The following is a 14528-nucleotide window of genomic DNA, read 5'->3' on the forward strand; positions in this document are numbered from 1 at the left end:
AGGGCCATAGCCATACGTACGCAAATGCCTCCTTATTATGTACAACAATTTTTTTTGCTTCCTCCTGGTTCCCTGACATCACGGTCCCACACCATTGTCAACCTATGTAGTCAATATAAACGAGAGAATTGCACAAGGTGCGGCCGACAGCTGGGACCAAGCAGTTCGAGCAGTATTTGTGTTTTTGAGGCATGAGCACTGCAGAGCTTTTCTTGGCGATGTTTTCATTGTTGTTCAGAGGAGAGCAGGGTATTAACTGGCCGGGTTGTGGCCCGTCTAGCCCAAGCCAGATATCCAGCCCAGATATTATTTTTTTCCAGATGAAAATCGCTAGCCCAGCTATACTTTTTTTTAGGAATACCCACGCAAAGCCAACTTGTTATTCTCCGCCCCGCTGGGCTGCAAATCTTTCTTAGGAGGGATGCATTAGGCTTAACAGGAAAATGGGCTTTAAAAAATAATAAATGGGATGTAATTATAAAAACTGGGCAGTAACTATAAAAAATGCACCAAACACGAAATTAGTTTCTAAAGTATTATTTATGGATTTTGAAAATCTTAATTTTTAATTGTTGCGCGCGCAATGTTTCGTTGGATTTTTACGTAATACAAATTTATATTTAATCTGACTAGAATTTTTGGGATAAAAATATTTCAGATCCCATCAAAATATGGGAGATTTTATTGAATTCTGTCTTGAACGGTTGGTTGAAATTATTAATCGTTGTCCTATCTAGAAAATCTGTTGTACTTTAAACAAACTGTAAATGGGTTGTAGTAAATTCTATTAGAATTTAAAAATGGGCCGTACATTCTTACAAATCGGAAATGGGCTATAAGTTCTCTTCCACACACTTGCGGGCCTACTAAGTTGACGCCTCCCCTAAAAAAAGAAGTTGACGCGTATTCCTCTCCGCGTGGGCATCCACTGCCGCGTCTTCCCCGGCTCTGCGTCGTCCCCTTCCTAGGCCTCGCCGTCGTCCACCGCCATGGTGCTCTCGGCGCGATGTGGTCAATGTGGTCAACGACCGACTTCCATTGGAAGAGTACTGTACGTGGAGAGGCTGACAGCTGGGTCCACGGCAGCCGCAAGGAAGTGCTTCCTTATTAAGCGTAAAATAATTATTCCCCCACCTGACAGCAGGGACCCACCGGACGGGCCACCGTATTTCGCGAAAAAAATGTTTCCCCGCTGACTGCTGGGACCCACTGGACGGGCCATCGTATTTCGCGAAAAAAAACGTTCCTCCCTCTGTCAGCTCGGACCCACTGAAAGTGCCTCCTTATTACGCACAAAAAAAATGAATACTCCCCCTGCTAGCTGGGACCCTCCTTGGTGGGAGGCTGACTTGTGGGCCTACTAAGTTAACGGGGACGGAGGGCTTTGTCAACTTATTCAATATGAACGATTCTAGCTCCAGTGACCGTATGATGTCCATCCAACGGCCGTAGTGCTTCTTCAATCTCTGGTCTTCTTGCTCCAGCCGCCCAAAGCAGCGCCGGTCATGCCACATGCTCCTGCCTCCCATGGCCGGTTGTGCTGCCGTGGAGGCCTCACCGCCCCCTACTATTCCCACCACTGGCCAGGCCCTACGGCGACGGCAGCCTCACACCGTAGCCGAACCAGTGAACCCTCATACTCCTCTCTGCGCGGGCTTCCACTGCCGCGTCTTTTGCATCTCCGCGTTGTCCCCTTCCTAGGCCTTGCCGTCGTCCACCGCCCTGGTGCTCTCGGTGCGACGTGGTCAACGTGGTCAAGGAACGACTTCCATCGGAAGAGTACTGTACGTGGAGAGACTGACAACTGGGTCCACGGCGGCCGCAAGGTAGTGCCTCCTTATTACGCACAAAATAATTATTCCTCCACCTGACAGCGGGGACCCACCGGTCAGGCCACCGTATTTCGCGAAAAAACATTCCCCCCTCTGTCAGCTCGGACCCATCGGAAGTGCCTCCTTATTACGCACAAAAAAATGAATACTCCCCCTGCTAGCTGGGACCCTCCTTGGTGGGAGGCTGACTTGTGGGCCTACTAAGTTGACGGGGACGGAGGGCCTTGTCAACTTAGTCAATATGAATGATTCTAGCTCCAGTGATCGTACGATGTCCATCCAACAGCCGTAGTGCTTCTTCAACCTCTGGTCTTCGTGCTCCAGCCGTCCAAAGCAGTGTCGGTCGTGCCGCATGCTCCTGTCTCCCGTGGCCGGCTGTGCTGCCACGGAGGCATCACCGCCCCATACTATTCCCACCGCTGGCCAGATTCTGCGGCGTCGGCAGTCTCATACCGCAGCCGAATCAGTGAACCCTCGTACTCCTCTCCGTGTGGGCATCCACTACCGCGTCTTCCTCAGCTCCACGTCATCCCCTTCCTAGGCCTCGCCGTCGTCCACCGCCGTGGTGCTCTCGGTGTGGCGTGGTCAACATGGTCAAGGAACGACTTCCATCGGACGTGGACTGTACATGGAGAGGCTGACAGCTGGGCCCACGGCCGCAGTAAGGAAGTGCCTCCTTATTATGCGAAAAATAATGATACCTCCACCTGACAGCAGGGACACACCTGACGGGCCACTATATTTCACGATAAAAACGTTTCCCCCTGGCTGCTGGGACCCACCAGCTACATCTTCGCACGCAAGAAAGTGCCTGACAGTCAGGACCCACCTGGTCGAAGCGTACGTAGCATTGTCATTCTGGTCGTGAACGTATACGTACATACTGGTGGATGTAGAGGCGCGCACGTGTCATAGTAGAGGCGCGCACGTAGCATGTACACGTACGTATAGCGGCCAGTGTGCAAGAAAGAAAATACGGTCACGTACGTACATATGGGCGGGGTCTCGAACGCCTACTCACGCATACGTACGGCCAGGGCTCGTGTACATGGTTGGGTCAGAACAGAGAAACAACGTCGTCGTCGTGTTCATGGGGAGCCAACCGGCTGGGTCGGAATGGAATGCGTCGTTGTGTTCATCAGGAGGGCTTGGACGGAACAGGCGATGGAAACGAGGCCTGGTGTACCGCAAAATGGAGGAAACGGCCTTGTGTTCGACCGGCCACGTTCGAAATGGGATCCTGTTCATCGGGACGGGTCTGGCGTACCGCAAAACGGAGGAAACGGACTTATGTTGGACCTCCTACGGTTGAAACGGGGTCCTTTTGATCGGGAGGGGTGTGGTGTACCGCAAAATGGACGAAACGGACTTGTGTTGGAGCGCTGCGGTCGAAACGGGGGTCCTGTTCATCGAGAGGGGTGTGGCGTACTGCAAAACAGGACTCCACGGGCTACTGTTCATCTCCACCATCGACCTTCTCCAGCCTCCACGGGCTACTGTTCATCCACTGTCGACCTCCTCCAGCCTCCACCTGCGACTGTTCATCCACGGGCTCCTGTTCATCCAGCCTCCACCGTGCGCTACTCCACCGGCTCCTGTTCCACCATCCCTCCACCATCTACTGTTCATCCAGCCCTCCACGGGGTCGTCCTGTTCATCCAGCCCTCCATGGGGTCCTGTTCTTCCAGGCCCAACCGTCTCGATCAATCGGGGTCCTGTTCATCCATCCCCAACCGGCTCGATTGATCGGGTTCCTGTTCATCCAGAGGTAACGCCACGGGGTCCTGTTCATCCACCCCCACCGCTCACTGTTCATCCAACCCCCCCCCTCCCCAACGCTCACTGTTCATCTAGAGGCAGCATCAATCGGCTTCAGTTAGCAGCAGTAGGGAAGGAATCGCTCGATTGTGTTCAGTTAATAGCCAACGATCGATCGCTCGGGTTCAGTAATGCGTAGCCTACAGTGCAATTGCTCGGTTTCAGTTAGAGCCCAATGCCTCGCTCGGGTTTAATTACAGTCGACGCCTCACACACACGCGTGCATACGTGTGCGAGAGAAATGCGCATCGCTCGGCCCCGACCACCCACCGTAACCGGGAACACCCCGATATTTTTCTCGCCCTCGCTTTTACCACGGTTTTTTCCGTCATGGACGGCCCAAAGAATGTCATGCAGCTGCGTCTCCGGCCCGCCTAGGACGAAAAGCCCATTTTCTGTCATGATTTTTTGTCATAGAAGTAGGAGTCCACCACATCTATGATGATACCGGGTTTTGTCACAATTATCGTCATAGAAGTGTCATAAGTATGATAGAAAAAAAATTCGTTCGGCCCAAAATGTCACGGATGTGTCTTTTTTTTGTAGTGACATGCCCTGCAAAAACAAGTTAGTCGTCCTCTACTTTGTTGTTGCAAGTTTTACGTGGCTACTATGGGCTTCTAGCAAGAACCGTTCTTACCTACGGCACAAAACCACAACGGTGATTTATCAAGTTTGTTGTTTTAACCTTCAGCAAGGATTGGCCGCAGTCAAATTCGATTCGACTAAAGTTGGAGAAACAGACACCTGCCAGCCACCTTTATGCAAAACTAGTTGCATGTCTGTCGGTGGAACCGGTCTCATGAACGTGGTCATGTAAGGTTGGTCCGGACCGCTTCATCCAACAATACCGCCGAATCAAAATAAGACCTTGGTGGTAAGTAGTATGACGATCATCGCCCACAACTCTTTGTGTTCTACTCGTGCATATCATCTACGCATAGACCTGGCTCGGATGCCACTGTCTGGAAATGTAGCATGCAATTTCAAAATATTTCCTACGCTCATGCAAGATCTATCGAGGAGATGCATAGCAACGAGAGGGGAGAGTGTGTCTACGTACCCTCGTAGATCGAAAGCGGAAGCGTTTCACAACGCGGTTGGTGTAGTCGAACTTTCTTCATGATCCAACCGATCTAGTGCCGAACGGATGACACCTCCGAGTTTAGCACACATGCGGCTCGATGATGTCTCCTCCTTCTTGATCCAGCAAGCGGGAGAGGAGAAGTAGATGGGATCACAACCAACACGACGGCGTGGTGGTGATGGAGCACCGACAGCGCTTCGCTAAGCGTCGCTGGGACGAGCCGGTGGAACTACGGAGTAACGGGAGAGAGAGAGAGGGGTGTCAAGGGCTTGGTATGTCCTCTTGGGGCGCCCCTCCCCTCTATATATAGGTGGAGGGGCATGGCAAACATCCCCTCCAAGCCCTAGGGCGCAGCTAAGGAGGAGAGGACTTGACTCGAAGTCCAATCCTATTCCTACTTTTTTTTGAAGTGACCCTATTCCTACTAGGACTCCTTCCTTTTTTGCCTTCCCTAGCCAGATGGGCTTTTGAGGGCTTGGTGCGCCTAGCCCAATAAGACCAGGGCACCTCCCCGCAGCCCATGCTAGACCTTGGGTCGTGGTGAACCCACTTGTGGACTTCCGGACCCCTCTGGAATCCTCCGAAACCTTTTGGAAGCTTCCCGGTACAATACCGAAAAAATTGCACCTTTTTCCAGAACCCAAAATATGACTTCCTATATATAAATCTTTATCTCTCGACCATTTTGAGACTCCTCGTGATGTCCGGGATCTCATCCGAGATACCTAACAACATTTGGTTACCACTCATCAAATATCCCAATAGTACTCTAGCGTCAACGAACGTTAAGCGTGCGACCCTGCAGGTTCGAGAACTATGTAGACATGACCAAGACACCTCTCCGGTCAATAACCAATAGCGGAACCTGGATGCTCATATTGGCTCCCACATATTCTATGAAGATCTTTATTGGTCAAACCGTTACGACAACATACGTTATTCCCTTTGTCATCGGTATGTTACTTGCCCGAGATTCGATCGTCGGTATCTTCATACCTAGTTCAATCTCGTTACCAGCAAGTCTCTTTACTCGTTCCGTAATGCATCATCCCGCAACTAACTTGTTAGTCACATTGCTTGCAAGGCTTCATATGATGTGCATTACCGAGATGGCCCAGAGATACCTCTCCGATACTCGGAGTGACAAATCCTAATCTCGATCTATGCCAACCCAACAAACACCTTCGGAGATACCTGTAGAGCATCTTTATAATAACCCAGTTACGTTGTGATGTTTGATAGCACACAAGGCATTCCTCCGGTGTCTGGGAGTTGCATAATCTCATAGTCGGAGGAATATGTATTTCACATGAAGAAAGCAGTAGCAATAAAACTGAATGATCATTATGCTAAGCTAACAAATGGTCTTGTCCATCACATCATTCTCCTAATGATGTGATCCCATTCATCAAATGACAACACATGTCAATGGCTAGGAAACTTAACCATCTTTGATCAACGAGCTAGTCAAGTAGAGGCATACTAGAGACATAGTGTTTTGTCTATGTATTCACACATGTATCAAGTTTCCGGTTAATACAATTCTAGCATGAACAATAGACATTTATCATGATATAAGGAAATATAAAATAACAACTTTATTATTGCCTCTAGGGCATATTTCCTTCAGGAATATCGAGTGTTTGTTTGGAGGCCATGGCGTGCAAGTGCTACGACCTTAGTGATTTTTTGTCCCAAGTGGGTCGTCTAGGGTGATGACGAGGTTCAATCCAGTTAGACACTGCCAAGGACCCGATTGTGTTTCTATCTTTTTGTTTGGGACCCTCCTTGTAAGAATCAATGAGTTGTCTTAATTTAATGTTTCTTCTGGGTTCTGCTGTAAGCTATATCGCCCCACCACTTTATTAGTGGAGGGGCTTTCTAGGCCCATATAATGGTACAAAAATGTACCAAGACAAAATCGAAGGTTAAGTGCAGGTGGCTCCATGGCCGGGAAGGGGCAATGCGCTGCAGCCAAGACAACGTGTGCGCAAGGCCATAGCATCGCAATACCGATCTTGGATGACGAGGCCAACGAGGAAGATGGGTCATTAGACTCGAACTGCAAATCTTTAGGGTCTCGACTTCATGGTTGTTGCGGAATGACAACACCTCCCGCTTTTGAAATGAACCTTGGGTTGATGGGAGGTCCGTTGCAGAGCTCTCTCCGTTGATCTAAGCCCATGTTTGCAAGTGGAGGCTCTGAGATCGTACTGTGTGCCAGGGACTGTCTGGTCGTGCTTGGGTGCAGGATATCCATGGTGCACTCAGGCCCACCACCTTGGTGTAATACATTGAGATGTGGTGACGTCTTTGCACATACCACTGAACGACAGGTCGGACGTGCTTACATGGAGTTGGACGGAACCCAGAATTACACTACCAACTCATGCTACCTTACCCTCTTTCAAGGCTCGATCTCGGACCCCCACTGACAGCTCTTTTTTGAAGACCTGGGTGCCACTCCACATCGAAGTGTTCAGCTGGCTCGCCCTCCAAAATCGTTGTTGGACGACTGACCGTCTTACTCGTCATGGGCCTCCCCATGCGGAGCGGTATGTTCTTTGCAACCCAGTCCCTAATGACATGGAGCTACTCCTCGCGGGTTGTTCCTTCTCGCGTCAGGTATGGCACGAAGTGCTTTCCTGGTGCCGATCCATGAGGACCCTGCCTTGCCCGGCGATGTGCTCTCTGAGTGCTGGGTGTCCTCCTGCTCGCATGCCCCCATCATGCACCGGCAAGGTCGATCCTCCGTCATCATGCTCACGACCTGGCCCATTTGGAGATATCGCAGCGGGCGCATCTTCGACGGGCAGCGACCCTTCGTCTCACGTCTCGTGCATGATATCTAGGATGAGGCACACCTTTGAGCCAACGCCGACACCAAAGGGATGATCAACCTCCTTCCGAAAACGTGGTTTTCTTGTAAGTTGGGGTTGAGCAACCCTGGTCTTCCTGCTCTGTTCATCGTATACACATCATCAAGCGTATGTGTCGCATGATGCATAACCCACTGTATTTTTCACTTTCCTTCTAACAAAGGAAAGACAAGCAAGCTTCCCGTATTTGCGAAAAAAATATCTAAGGTTGCTCGATTGTGCCAAATGCAGTTCAACTCTGGCCTGTCTTTTGCTTATCCTCCACTCGATCTAGACCGTCCATTTCCCCAATCTACGACGCGTCAAGCGTGCAGCCGGTCGTCGCCGGCATTTGCATCTGAAGGCAGCACGATAGTCACGTGCCAACCCGCGTCTCCCTCCCCTAGTCCATCCGCAGCAAGCAAAGCAGGCCGGCACGCACCCGCAAGTCCTCACCTCCCCAACCCCCACTCCCGCGAGGGCGCGAGATCTCTCCCCCCTCCCCCCAGATCCGCCTCGCCGACACTGCCCGCCCGCCGCGCCGCCGCCGACGCCGCCATGTCGCACAACTACGGGGACACGATCCCGCTGCACCCGTCGTCGGCGCAGTCCGACATGGACGAGATCGAGAGCCTCATGTACGACGCGCCCTCCGCCACCGTCCTCCCCGCGCGGCCGCCCTCCCCGCCGCGCGCCTCCATCCCCATCTCCACCTCGCCTCCGCCGCCGTCCTCCAAGCCGCCCCTCCCCGCCTCCTCCGTCCCCATCTTCGTGCCCCAGGGGCCCACCCCCGCCCCGCCCGCGTCCGTCTCCGTCGCCATCGCCTCCGACGGCTTCGGGCCCCCGCCCAACACGCTCACCGAGCCCGTCTGGGACACCGTCAAGCGCGACCTCGCCCGCATCGTCAGCAACCTCAAGCTCGTCGTCTTCCCCAACCCCAACCGCGAGGACCCCGGCAAGGCGCTCAGGGACTGGGACCTCTGGGGCCCCTTCTTCTTCATCGTCTTCCTCGGCCTCACACTCTCCTGGTCCGCCTCTGTTAAGAAGGTACCTGGCATCCCTTCCGCGACCAGATCTCGTGGTAGCTTATGCGTCGATTCGCGAGATTTAGCTCTTGCGTATTTAGTGCTCGACTTCATGATATCTCTATAAGGTACTCCTAGATCAGATTATACATTATTGAATTGTATGTCGCGATTCATGGTTAGTACTTGGAGGCAAGCGTCACAGTTACTATTCCCTTGCAAGCTCGATGTTGCCTAGGGGATAACTGAATCTGGTGTTGTACGACTGTATACTAGGTCTGCGGGGATGGGATTAGAACCATCAATCATAGTGTTGTATCCAATTAATTCCATTATGTTATTTCTATGACTAAATATAGACGAGGTGTGAAAACATGCGCTTATTCTGCTGTGGGTTTTCTGTGCCTATTTTAGCTCATTATTTAGGTATGTCTTGTGTTCGATATTAGAGAATGCACTATGTTCTTGGTTCAAAATTGGTTTGGAGGCATCACAATGCTGAAACTTCATGTCCATGTGTACTAGTGGTGAGTGATGAGCTGACATAATTTCATATTTATTCTCACAACCATTGGTCCATTTTTGATGTTCTAGAATTATCTAATGGACCAGTTGTGGACTTGTCCTGAGCTGCAAGGTTTGTAGGTGCCATTTCGACAAACTAGGTAGCAATACTAGTTATTTTATTACAGAATATGGTATAGCAATACTTGATATCTGCGCCTAAAAAATCATGTTCTCTTAGAACCTGTGGATGTCTATGCGAATCCGAATGCTTCTAAGATTGGTTCTTACTGTGCAACAATGTGGTGTAGCCTTACTGGATTTCTTTTGGAACCTGGAGAGTGACTGTGTTATGGAGTACTGATTAGTGACAAAACAAATTACTAAAAGTGCCCTTGTGCAAAATATGATCTCAATTGCTAATAATCAGAAAGACCGTGCTAATTCTGTATAGCTAAGTGCATAATCTGTTCTTGAATTTGCAGTAAATTTTGATGGCATTGACACCTAGGAGAAATCAAATTTTTTGTCAATATTTTCTCTTTCAGAAGAGTGCTGTGCTGTTTTTGCTTGAAAGAAATGTAATTGCATTTGCGAGTAGCTGGGTTTAGGTGGATTTTCCTGAATGGGCAAAAGTATGCCAAAACACAATTATCTTTCTCTGCTGTCTTTACCATGTTCAAATGTAACTATGCAAGGCATGTCATCGAATGTTGTGGGTATGGTGATTACATTATACGGAAGAAATCATGGCGTTTCAGTTATTTATTCATATGTTTCTCTGTTACATTGAACATTATAGCTACAGACATATGGAATATTCACTTTTGAACATTTTCTGATTTTGATTTCTCTATGTTGGCATATTACATTGTTATGTTATTTTCTTCCAGTGGCCAATATACTTGTCCTCTCTCTTTGTAGTTTACAACTTTTTCTTTGTTTCCTTCCGTGCAAAATGCTGATTTCTATGTTGTTGTGTTTGTAGTCTGAAGTATTTGCTGTTGCGTTCGCTGTGCTGGCAGCTGGGGCTATAATCTTAACACTAAATGTTCTGCTTCTGGTAAGCGCTGTCTCTCACACACAAAGCACGTCGTTTGCTTGATCCAAACTATACCTACTGTGAATTTTGGAATGATTTGTTGCTGTCTCCCTGCAGGGTGGGCACATCATCTTCTTCCAAAGCCTCAGTCTCCTTGGCTATTGTTTGTTTCCTCTGGATGTTGGAGCCCTAATTTGCTTGCTGAAGGACAATGTCATACTAAAGATCATCGTCGTGACAGTCACACTGGCGTGGAGCTCCTGGGCTGCCTACCCATTCATGAGCGCTGCTGTGAACCCAAGGAGAAAGGCTCTGGCCATCTATCCTGTATTCCTCATGTACATCTCGGTGGGGTTCCTCATAATTGCCATAGATTAGCCCCTGGAGTGAGCAATGTAGTAACATTTGAAATGTTGAAATTTTCCCCGTTGTACCGGCGGAACGTATACATGCTTGAATATACTCTGTCCCCCCTATGGAGCCCTTTTGGATTGTTCTGTTGAGAACCTGGCCTTCACATGAGCAAGAGACATAAGGCTGTAAAATTAGTCGAAAATTATATATGTTGGTCTACTGTTGTAAAGGGCATCTTGTGCTTTGGACCACGTAATTGACTATATCAAACTTTCCGACTTCTTCAACTGCTGATATATGATGTTGGAGGGAATTAAATGTGAAGAAAAATATTCAAAGGCAACTAGATAATTCATCTGGTTGCCCTTGGATGTACTACAACACCTTGTTCATCTACTCCCTCCGTCCCAGAATGTAAGACGTTTTTTGATACCATTACATTTGGGACGGAGGGAGTAGTACATAATCTGCTTATGGTGGTATGCGGAGTAGTACATAATCTGATTATGGTGGTATGCCCGTTCTTATTCTGAAACTATTTTGTTCCTCAACTTGTTTGGGACTAAAAGAATTTGTTAATGTTATTGTTGGGCTGTTTGTGACTGAAAGATTTGTTGCGTCTTTTTAAATTCTTTTTGTGTTGTGTCTGCTTTTATCGCGTACTGATATTGTCTAACTTCTGTCATATCTGTGTTGTGCTCTGGCATTGTCATATCTGTGTTGTGTTCTGGCATTTTCTATTGTAGTTGGTGATGCCTGTTCTGGCTGTGCCCTAGCGTTGCACACCAGCCTTATTACCAGGAGCCAAAACGGATTTGGTTGCATGTGGTCGCGAGGAAATCATGTGCCGGGCTACTACATTTCCTGGCATTTGGATTGATGGTGCTATCAGTGCGAACTTTCTCGGCTGAAAGGCGAACGTGGTCACCGCGGATTTGGGACGAGAGAGACGAGCGAGAAGGAAACTCTGGATGGCGTGCTGCCTTCTTCAGTTCAGCCCGTGCAAGTGGAAGTGGAAGCGGCAGTCTGCATCGGCACGCGGCGGATGCGGACACAGCTTATCGCTTTCCTGCTGGTGCGACGCGCGCGTGGACCGTGAGCAAAAGGTAGCACTTCGCGCCAGTGGAGGCTTTCATCTGACAACGGCCATCGCCGGAGCCGGCTGTCGTCGCCTTTCTTTCTGGGAAATGCTAAAAATCTCACTTGAGATTTATAAGCATGGCAAGTCAAACGTTTTTTATGGCAAATTACGTTGTCTTAAGCATGACAATTCCTAACAAAAAACTGAACATGGCGGATTTGTCATACTTGTTAAAAGAAATTGCCATCCTAGCGACAACATAATTTGCCATCTCAGAAGTTCGATTTGCCATGCTAAAAAAATCTGATGTTTGATTTCTGTTTTGCCTGCGTACTGCATAAGCCGGACCGCACTGCATCTGCCCTAGAAAACCCCAGGTAAAATCTCATGAACCGCAGATACCGGCACTTTCTGAACTTCTGATGAACTGAACACGGCAAAGAGAAGAACATGCACAGCAATTCAGACAGAGCGGTCTTTGCCTAGAAACCCAAATCACCAATTAATCCCATGAACAAAGCAGAGAAAACAACACGCACAGCAATCCACAGTTCTAACATCCGAATAAGGCGTGGGCTCGGTTTATTTATTCTTGCACGCCGGTGGGTGCGTGGGGTCAGTCGGATCAGGCGACCGAGGGGAGGATCCACACGGGCTCCACCTCCACGGAGTGCCCGCCCGCGATGGCCACCACCGCCGTCTCCCGGTCCCCCAGCGAGTACACGCCGATGGCGTGCGGCACCATCAGCTCCACGTCCCGCCGCGCGAAGTAGACGCAGTTCTCCCGGACCCCCGCCGTCGCCGGCGCCGCCGCCGACGCCACCGACCCCAGGAACACCGCCCTCCCGGGGAGCTCCGTCACCGGCTCCCACTTGCACCCCTCCGGCCGGAACCGGCTCACCTCCACCTCCACGTCCGCCGAGTCCCGCACCACGCTGTACAGCTTCTTCACCAGCAGGAGCTCCCCGCCGGACTCCAGCAGGTACCGCACCCGCCGCTCCAGCCGGTTCGGAGAGTTGGCGTCCTTCCCGCGCAGCTCCGACACGGCCGCCACGCGCGCGCGGAGGTCCACCCGGTACGCCAGGACCGTGCCGTCGTCGCCCAGCACGCACAGCCGCCCCCGCCAGAACGCCACGTCCCGGAACCCTCCGTGCGGCCCCCCCGCGGCGATCGTGGTCCAGGCGCCGCCGGACACGTCCGGCTGGAGCAGCGCCACCGTGCCCGCGCGGCCCAGCACGGCGGCCACCCAGCCGAGCGAGGTGGGCGGCGCGGACAGCACGATCTTGGCCACCGGGGACACGGGGGACCGTGGCATGGACACGGATTGGCCGGAGAAGAGGTTGCGGAGCTCGATCGCCCGCTCCTCGTCGAAGGCCATCGCGAGCCAGCCGCCGATCTGGCCGCAGCACCGGCCGGAGCTGAGGCGGTCGGGGAGGGCGAAACGCAGGATCTCCCGGCGGTGGAGGCTGAAGAAGGCGAGGCTGCCGCAGGAGCCGGGGCGCCGGAGCAGGAGGCGCGGGGCCTCGAAGGGGAGGTCAGCCAAGATCGAAGCTCGCGCGCACGAGCGCCACGAGGAGCAGACGAGGCGGACGGCGACACGGTCGAGCGGGGCGAGCCGCCCTAGGATGCTCTCCAGGAGCTCCGGTGGGAGATCCGGCCAGGCGGACTGCCCCCCGCCCAGCTGCCGCCGGTGGGGATTGTACGGGGAGGCCATCACACTTTCACACCCTCTTCCGTCCGGCAGGAGATTTCCTCCCACCCTGTCCGTTTTCTTGTTTTCTCCCGACAGAAGTGCACATTACCCCTCGGCCTTTTTTCCCCCTATGTATAAACGAATTTATTAATTAAGCACGTTGCATCAAATTGAACAAATTAAAACACACGCGATTTCCTCTTTTTGGAGACGACGTTATTTTTTAAAAAAAAGGAGAATGACCCCCGGCCGAGATGCATGCGGCCATTTTATTAATTATTCTTGAGGACCTTATAAAATAGAACAACAATATGTCTGAATCCGCCATGTTGGCAACATCTGCGGCAACTCCTATCCAAATGATGAAGGTGGTGCAAGATGGGCCACATACCCAGACCTCTCACCAAGCCTAACATCTAAAGTCGGAGGCCCCGACCGAGCCATCTGCCAGGTCCGGGGCTCAAACCAGTCCGACACACTCACATGTATCGTCGCCGACGTCTTCTACTGGTCCATCTTCAGAGCAGATTGAGGTGACAACCTTGACAGGTCCTCCGCCATCGACGCCACCACGACGCCAAACGACGACCTCCACCTACGCGAGCCTTGGCAGGTCCCCCGCCATTGACGCCACCACGACGCCTGCCGACGACCTCCACCTACGTGAGTCCATCTTCAAGCAACGGACGTAAATCCATGCTAGGATAGGGCCGCACCACCGCCGTCGCCCACCACCCACAAGCGCCACCCAACCCCAAGGTTCCCAAAGTCGACGACGGCGTTATCTAGCACACGCGGTTTTCTTTTTCTTTTAACACAGTACAAACGCAAGACCAAATCTGTTCAGGGCACATGTTAGATGCAGCCTAGTTATTTCTAATTATTGCACATCTAAACAACTCAATCTACCCCCTAAAAAATTCTAAACAACTCAATCAAATTAGAAATAAAAATAGAAAATGCTTGCATGAATTTTAGCGTAAAATCAATGATATGGGGTCTAGATGTGTTTTAGTTATTGTACATCTACATGTGCCTGAGTTATTGCACATCTAAGTATAAAGGAAAAGGAAAAAAATATCCAAATGAATTTTCGCGTAAAATCAATTATATAGGACTTAGATGTGCAATATTTCTAATACATCTAGATGTACTTTAACAAAGCTGCTATTTTTTCTCTATATCAACGAATTTAATAAGTTATTGCACATATAAATGACCCAATCAAACATAA

General features: G+C 50.6%; 2 protein-coding genes across 2 annotated transcripts; one reads left to right on the top strand and one right to left on the bottom strand.

The window, feature by feature from the left end:
* The first annotated feature begins 8015 nt into the window (after positions 1–8015).
* On the top strand, positions 8016–10816 carry LOC119277731 (protein YIPF6 homolog). The gene is made up of 3 exons (XM_037559044.1): positions 8016–8642; positions 10113–10187; positions 10284–10816. Exons 1-3 carry the CDS (start codon positions 8154–8156, stop codon positions 10542–10544), a joined length of 825 nt encoding a protein of 274 aa, XP_037414941.1. The 5' UTR covers positions 8016–8153; the 3' UTR covers positions 10545–10816.
* Positions 10817–12029: 1213 nt separating this feature from the next.
* LOC119277732 lies at positions 12030–13432 on the bottom strand. The gene has a single exon (XM_037559045.1). The coding sequence runs from the start codon at positions 13313–13315 to the stop codon at positions 12227–12229; it is 1089 nt and encodes a 362-aa protein (XP_037414942.1). The 5' UTR covers positions 13316–13432; the 3' UTR covers positions 12030–12226.
* Between the last annotated feature and the right edge of the window lie 1096 nt (positions 13433–14528).

The sequence above is a fragment of the Triticum dicoccoides genome, chromosome 3B (genome assembly GCF_002162155.2).
Source record: "Triticum dicoccoides isolate Atlit2015 ecotype Zavitan chromosome 3B, WEW_v2.0, whole genome shotgun sequence".
NCBI lineage: Eukaryota > Viridiplantae > Streptophyta > Magnoliopsida > Poales > Poaceae > Triticum > Triticum dicoccoides.